Source organism: Setaria italica, chromosome VI (genome assembly GCF_000263155.2).
Source record: "Setaria italica strain Yugu1 chromosome VI, Setaria_italica_v2.0, whole genome shotgun sequence".
In the NCBI taxonomy this organism is placed as follows: Eukaryota; Viridiplantae; Streptophyta; class Magnoliopsida; order Poales; family Poaceae; genus Setaria; species Setaria italica.
In genome coordinates, this window is record NC_028455.1 from 5850672 (window position 1) to 5858988 (window position 8317).

General features: G+C 46.0%; 1 protein-coding gene across 1 annotated transcript; it reads right to left on the reverse strand.

Moving 5' to 3' along the window:
* Positions 1 to 1350: 1350 nt before the first annotated feature.
* Positions 1351 to 3240, reverse strand: LOC101765061 (aromatic-L-amino-acid decarboxylase). The gene has a single exon (XM_004972824.3). The coding sequence runs from the start codon at positions 3158 to 3160 to the stop codon at positions 1610 to 1612; it is 1551 nt and encodes a 516-aa protein (XP_004972881.1). The 5' UTR covers positions 3161 to 3240; the 3' UTR covers positions 1351 to 1609.
* Between the last annotated feature and the right edge of the window lie 5077 nt (positions 3241 to 8317).

Genomic DNA, 8317 nt, shown 5'->3' on the forward strand with positions numbered 1-8317 from the left:
GAAGCTCTTTAGTGAAGGCGGCATCAAGGTGGAAAGGGAACTTAGCGTGAGCCTTAGTGGTCGAGCCTTTATGGCAAGTCAAGGGGTGTCCCGGAAGAGACTTGGTGATCGGGAACCAATACTCTTTGTGAGTGCTTTAACAACATGGACTAGTGGTGGTTTAGTGCCTATCAATACCATGGGATAAATCCTTGTGTCAAGAGTTTGCTTCCCCTCATCCCCATCTCTTATGTTTCTGCATTTCATATTTGCAACTTGTGTGCCTTTACTTTCTTGGTGTAGTATCTTGCTAGAATTGGCTCTAGGTTGCAAAACTTATTTTGGGATGAGGATTTCACACTAGATCAACCATAGTTGCACATCTTGATAGCATGATCTAGTTTATGTTTTGTGAATTGGTAGTGAAAACTATAGGTTAAAGTTTTAGATTGCTTAATTCACTCCCTCCCCCTCTTAGTTTATGAGCATCAATTCCTTACATGGACGTGTGTTTCCATGTGCTCAGCCTTTTATGCAAGTGCTTGAAAAAGCTTTATGCTTATGCTTTATGCTTTAATTTATACAGAAGTACCCGTGGAATAGCTAGAGAACTGTATCTATCTACATATAGTGTTGTCCGCTCCCTCATTATTCAACTATAGTTTTGCAAGCCTTTCTTGCATTTAAGGCTTGTTTGGAGCAGGCAACTTAGGGTGTGTTTGTTGGTTGTATCATTTGATTCATGTATGAAATGATTCAAAATAATAATGATCCTTTTGGTTGGGTGAATTGGACCAACTCATCCAGGATGAGGTTATCCCACTTAATATATTATTCTACTAATTAGAGTGAACCATATGGTACAAGCAAATTGATTGAACCACTCCATCCAGGATCATCCATACATGCATCATGAGTGCATGCAACCAAACGCACCCTTACCGACTAGGCAGCGATCTCAGGCCGAGATGACAAAAATCGCCAAACGCCTGAAGTCTATTGTGGGACTAGAGGGAAGAAGGAGATAAAAGCTCATTCAGCTAGTCCACTGAACGAAGCTTCCCTTCCCATTCTCATGGGAGAAGCGGGAGTCTTCGCAAGGGCGTTTGGTAGTCTTTGTATAGTCCTTTTCGTAACGATACCTGTCGCCCAACCTACCCATTAGCCACAGCAGTTTTTTTATAATGCTAAGAGCAAATTGGGGGTGTTTGTATGATCAATTTATTCTCTTTCAATAAACATAGATATTCAAACTATATACTTTTAGTCTACGAACTTCATATTTTGCAAGAGTCTGAAACTAAAAGCATTCTTAGTCTTGAGTGACAAAGACAATTAACGATAGAAATTTTTTAAAAAAAAACTGATAGGTTACTTAAAATAAACAAATACCTTATAAAGTCATTTTGTTACAAATGACCACACTATTACTCCGTTCCGTTGCAAAATTCACCTCGCTGCACACATGCTTAAGCGATTCAACACATTTTTATAAACTCTGCCTACACCAAGGCTCTGTAGTAGTGTCGTCCTTCAACAGAGACACGACGTACGGCCTTATTCGTCATCCACCAATTTCTGACCCAAACAACAACGAATCAAACACCCCAATACAAATGTTTTGCGTACTCTATGCTCGTCCGTGCAATATCTCACCGGCCGTCTTCTCGATGAGCTCCCACGCACCTCGCACGTGCCTCTCCTCCTGCAGCGTCGACCCCACCGCGAACCGCAGAACGAACCTGCCGCCGACCACCGTATGCGCCAAGAACACGTTCCCCGTCCTGTTCAGCCGCGCCATGAGCTCCCGGCTAGCCTCGTCGGCGTCCTCCTCCGTCATGGCGCCGCGAGCTCTGATCCTGAAGCAAACTAGGGCAAAGTTCCTCAGCACGACGACCTCGAACCGGTCATCGGCCCGGACACTGTCCTCGAACATCTTGGCCATGGCAACGTCGCTGCGGATGTGCTGCTGGAGCTTGGCGGCGCCGTAGGTGCGCATGACCATCCAGAGCTTGAGCCCCCGGAAGCGGTGGCCGACGCCGACCTGCATGTCCTTGACGTCGGTGACGGCGCCGGAGTCGCTGGCGTCGTTCCTGAGGTACTCCGGGTTGGTCTCCAGCGAGTCGGTGAGCCGGCGCGTGTTGCGGACCCACAGGCAGGTGCAGTCGAGGCACGTCAGCAGCCACTTGTGCGGACTCATGCTGATGGAATCGACGCGCTCCACGCCGTCGAGGTGGTGCCGGAACTCCGGGCAGATGCACGCGCTGCCAGCGTACGCGGCGTCGACGTGGACCCACGCGCCGAAGTGTCGTGCCACGTCGGCCGTGTCGGCGATGGGATCGACAGCGTTCGTCGACGTGGCGCCGACCGTGGCGCACACGTAGGTCGGGACGAGGCCGGCGTCGACGTCGGCCTGCATGCGGCGGTAGAGCTCCGCCACGTCGAGCGCGTACTCCGTCTCTGTGCCGGTCGGGATGGTCCGGACGTTGGCCGGGTCGAGGCCGGCGAGGCGGCACACCTTGAAGAAGGTGGAGTGCGTTTGGTCCGTGGCGTACGCGGCGAGACGCGGCAGGCCGGACACGCCGCCGCGCCCGGTCCGTCGCAGGGCGGCGTCGCGCGCCGCGACGAGCGTGACCAGCATCGCCTCGCTCGTCGTCCCGAGGATGACGCCGCCGCCGCCGGTACCGCCGCCGCAGGTCACGAAGGCCGGCGGCAGGCGGAGTAGCTGCGCGAGCCAGTCGAGCGCGAGGTCCTCGAGCTCCGTGGCGGCCGGCGCGGCCTGCCAGGTGAACCCCACGGTGTTCATGGCGGAGGCGACAAGCTCCCCGGCGATGGCGGCCGCGCTGTTGGTCGCCGGGAAGAAGGCGAAAAAGTTGGGGCTGGCCCAGTGCGTCGTGCCGGGAACCACCGCGGCGCGGAGCTCCTTCATCGCGACGTCGAACGGCGCCGAGGACGCCGGCGGCGTTGGGTTGAGCAGCCGCCGCAGGTACCCCGGCTCGACGTCCGGGAGGACAGGGAGGGACTCGACGGACTGGAGGTAGTCGGCGACGAAGTCGACGGCCTTGTGAAGGTACGAGCGCACGTCGTCGGAGTCGAGCGGCCGGAACACGTCAGCGGCGGCGTCGTCGATCGCGCCGTCCGGCAACTGCAAGCCTGTGGGGCTCGTGTCCAAGCTCCCCATAGCTCACTTGCTGTCAATGGCTGTCTAGGGCCTTGCATGAACGTGTGCTATATAGTGAGTGAGGCTTCAAGTGTTTTTTCTTTCTGTTGGAGACAAGAAGACCGAGGAGACTTGGCTTCAAGATGGTGGTGGTTGGCAGGTGGCAAGTGCCTGTTGCGATCCAGTAATGCTATGACTGCTAAAAAAATCGGACGCGTATGTTTCAATAGTTAATATCGATGTTAATATCGATGTTGTAACTATTGTTTCCGCATGTTTCACAGTGACTTTTGCATGAGATATAGCATTCATGTTGTGGCGGGAATTTTCTATCCTGAAGTCAAACGACGTAGTTATTTTTTCGTATATTTTTCAATGTTGCAACTATAGATTTTCAATGTTGCAGATGTTTAATTTCAATATTGCAACAGAATGTCCGATGGGAAAATTCCCATGAGACGTTCGGGTGCTAGCAGTGCCAATTGCGATCAAATGTGTCTCATTCTGATTTGGCTCGCTGGAATGGCATTGCTCGTGTAGGGATGCAAGTGGGATCGCTCGCTGGAATGGCATTGCTCATGTAGGGATGCAAGTGGGTCGATCCGTAGAATGTTCGTGGTGGCATAATTGCTATTCGAACATTTAGGGTTGGTTGTTCGATGGCAGGAGTAATAGGAAAATTAAAAAGATATATACCATGTTTGGAGCCTAACTGAAAATTAGTTCAATGTTTCGATAATTAAATATGAGCTAATTACAAAACTAATTGCATAAGTTACATCTACTTAACGAGTAAAACCCATTGATCCAAATTAGACCATGATTAGTCCATGTTTATTGTAGCACAATATGAGCTAATCATGGACTGCTTAGGATCAATGGATCCTACTCATCAATTAGCTGCTGTGATTTATACAATTAGTTTTACAATTAACTCATATTTATATGTCCTAATTAGTTATAGTTCTGCAATTTGATCATGTTCATATGTTCTAATTAGCGTGGAAATATTGGATTAATTTTTAGTCCGACCAAACGGAGCCATAGGATGGAAAATGGTTGGTTTTTTGTTGGATCGGTCGGTCCACTTGTATATCTCTTTTTCTTCTTCACAAAAGAGGAGACCGTGTATCATTAATTCATTATATTATACATTATATAAGCAATACGAAAAACGGTCCGATTACAAGCGATACGACGGCCAAGTTAGTTTTTGGTGTTACGTTGCATCTCCACCCTAGCAGTACATGTTCTGGCGTAAGCAAATTGCACTTTTTTAGATTTATGTTATTAGTCATAAACATCATCTGCTTTAAGCAGACTTGGTACTATCTACAAATGTTATTAATCTAGCACATGTTATAGTAGGTTGAATTAGTAAAGATAAGACGAGGAGGGAAAGAATGACGGTGACACATGACAACTCGACTAGAGGGCATGCAGTCACGTTGACACTTGACAGGACAAGTGTACACACCCACATATACCACGTAGAGCGTGTTGTCATTGCTTGTCGCATTCTCTCCCATTAATACGCATGGACTTAAGCGCAGCTACTAGTAGTAACCATTTTCTTTAGCAGCCATGCTATACATTTTGCCGTGCTAACCAGGATGTCGGTTTATGTTTGAGTTGGATGATCATCGCAACAGTGTTGTAGGCTCGGACCGTCGTCAGCGCCTTCCACATCAGTAATAAATCACTGCGCAATTAGTTCAGCCGCTTCGCCTCTCGTCGAGGGTGCCAACTGCCAACTGTATTATTCTGTGCCTTGTCTTCCGTTGATAGTTTTTTTTAGTATTCACCACTAAGTAAAAAACGACATTCCATCTTTTGACCCGAGACTAAAGATGTTCTAGTCCCACTTGGTAACACCAACCGAGACTAAAGGTGATCCTCAATAAAAGCTCGTTCGTGGAGACACCTTGAGTCCCAGTTGGTGTTACAAACCCGGACTAAAGGGTTCCCCACGAGTTACTACAAAACGATTGCATCCCCTACTCAATCAGATGTGCTAGGTAGGTGAGATGGTAAGGAATCTACGAACAAGGCTTGAGATTGTGGGTTCAAATCCCATACACTGCATCCACGATCAGTGCCTCTTTAGCACAACTCCAACTCGCTCCTGTTCCTCCCCAAAGTTACTGTAGCGAGGGCTGTTTTGATTCCCAAGGAGCAAAATGAACCAGAAATGAAGAGGAACCGGTGAACCCTTATTATTACAATTCGTAGCTTCTTTCTACATACACAGAACAATAAAGTAAAGCACTCATACAATCACTCTCCTCATATAAGCTACAAATATAAAACACACGCATATATCTAAGTAGTAGCGCCGGATTGTAGACCAATATTGAACTTATGTATTTTTTTATGAAACAATATCAAACTTATGTAACGTAATACATTGACACACGTATGCGTGCGTTTTATATTTTGACTGAAAAATATTGTACTGTTAACAAGAAGAAGTACACGTATTTCAACACATAACCACGTAGTCGCCTGCAGGCGTGTCGAGACAACGAGCATGGTAGGCCTTGTTTAGTTCCCAATCTGGGAGTAGCAAAATTGGCATTTTGCCATAAATGCGCAACTGTAGCGTTTCGTTTGCATTTGTGAATTATTGTCCAAATATTGACTAATTAGGCTTAAAAGATTCGTCTCGTAAAGTACAACAAAACCGTGCAATTAGTTTTTGATTTCGTCTACATTTAGTACTCCATGCATGTACCACAAATTTGATGTGATGGGGAATCTTCTTTTTGCATAGTGTCAAAATTAGGAGTTTGGAGGGAACTAAACATGGCCTTATTTACGAAGACCATAACATTGCCGTTGCCAATGCAAGGTTGGCGGAAAACTCTTTTTTTGAAACTTAGTTGGCGGAAAACTTCAGGTTTACGATTCGCCCCATCCCAAAGTGAAAGTGATGGATACGTGCAATTCTAGATTTCTAGCTTACTCACCGTTACAAAAAGTACAACAAAAGCTGCCTAACATTTTGAGAAGTGAACGAAAAGTATGTGTAGTTTAGTGTTTGACTTGCTGGCCTGGTCACAGTATATTCACGTTGGTCATTCGTATGTGTAATTTTCCACGTGGTCATATAACCCGGTCCTTGCACGCGTGCATGCATTATTCAAGGTCAAGTCGTCTTGAGGCTTTACAATCAAGTGATACTTAACTACCAGCAGCGTACGTGCTCCTCCAGCTTTTTAACTTTGAACACGAGATGACACAGAGATGAATTGACAGTGGCCCGGCCGTTTCAACGTCGTCGCCAAACATTTTCATCGTTACGTTGTTGTGCATGAGATCTAAACAAGGATTCCACGAACTGTGTCATGTATCAGGAATTGTATGATAGTAACTACTCCCTCCGTCCTAAATTACTATTCATTATCATTTTTCTTATGCATCTATCGTTTTAGCTTTTTTATGCTATGCATCTAGACATATAAACATATTTAGATGAATAGCAAATGTTATGCACTTAGAAAAAACAAAACGAATAGTAATTGGGTTCTAAAACAAAACGAATAGTAATTGGGGATGGAGGGAGTATTGTTTTACCGTGAGCAAATTGAAATTCTTGATCTAATCCATCAGACCCACTGGTGCACGCATCAAACCGAGTTGAAATACACTACTAGAGAACTCGGTATTAATACCGGTTCGTAGGGTGTATATCTCCCGAAAATGCATCCGGAATTAATCCGTCGAGATAAAAGGGGTTCTTTTATCACGGGTTCCTCAACCGGGATATAAGACCCCTTTTAGTCCCGGTTGGTATAAAACGGTCGCCACGTCAGGGGTTGCCTCCTGCCCCTTTTATCCCTGTTGGTAATAACAACCGGACTAAATGGTTTTGCAAAAAAAAATTACAAAAATAAAAAATATCAGGGGGGGGTCCCTGGGAGAACCCCCACACGTGCACATCGCAAGGCACAAGTCACGCAATTTTTCACGCAAAATATACGTGTGCGCGGTCCGTGGGATTTGAACCCATGACCTCAAGCCTCGCGTGTAGCTTCCTTGCCATCACACCTACACACCACATCTATTTATATAGGGGATGCTATCCTTTTGTATTAACTCATGTAGGATCCTTTAATCCGAGTTGGTAACACCAACCATGATTAAAGACCTTATTTAATCCCTGTTGGTAATACCAACTGGGATAAAAAGGTTCTAGGGATTTAGTCCTTTTCTAAGCCACACATGGGGGACCCTTTTTATCCCGGTTGGAAACACCAACCGGGATAAAAAGGGTCCGAGGACTTTATTCTTTTTTCAGCCACCCATGGGGACCCTTTTATCCCGGTTGGAGTTTCCAACAGTGACTAAAGGACCCCCTTTTATCCCGGTTGCTTTAGTCCCGGGTGGTAATACCAACCGGGACTAAAGGGTGACCTTTTAGTCCTAGTTGATCTTACCAACCGGAACTAAAGGGTCCCCCACGTGTGCCTGAATTTTTCAACCGGGGCTAATAGATCCCCATGAGTGGCTGATTTTTGAACATGGACTAAAAGGTCCCCTTTAGTCCCGATTGCAAATACCGACCGGGAGTAAATTGTAGCCTACCGTGGCGCAACCCCTTTTCTCCCGGGCCTAAATTAAACTGGGACTAAAGAGGGGGGATCGAAAGTCAGTTCTCTAGTAGTGATATTTGCTCATGGATTTTATTACCAACAATATTCTTCACTAGTCATTCTATTACATCCTATATTCTATCACTCCCTTCGTTCCAAATTATAGGTCGTTTTGACTTTTTTAGATGCATAGGTATTATAATGCATCTAGGTATAAGGTATATCTAAATACATAGTAAACTCTATGAATCTAAAAAAAGTCAAAACGACTTATAATATGGTGCAGAGGGGTACGTCCTAATATTCCGAGTTGGAAACAAATCAAAGGAACACACGGTTCCATACACACTATGGTACCTACATGACGGTGATGTTTCTGTTCGAGGTCAAAATTGGCAGATCTGGACAATCAGGTCTCCCAACCAGCCAGACTGGTTTGGTCAAAATACTCCAAATGTAAATTGGACTTCACCATTGTGTATCTCTTGTCGAGTAGATCAAAATTCTTATGTAGAACGTCCGATTTGGAGTTTGGATGAGAGAGTTATGACCTTGGGAAGATCTGCCCCCGAGGAGACAGGTC

Coding starts and splice junctions, on each gene's coding strand:
- LOC101765061 (XM_004972824.3), bottom strand. CDS start 3,160: ATGGGGAGCTTGGACACGAGCCCCACAGGCTTGCAGTTGCCGGACGGC.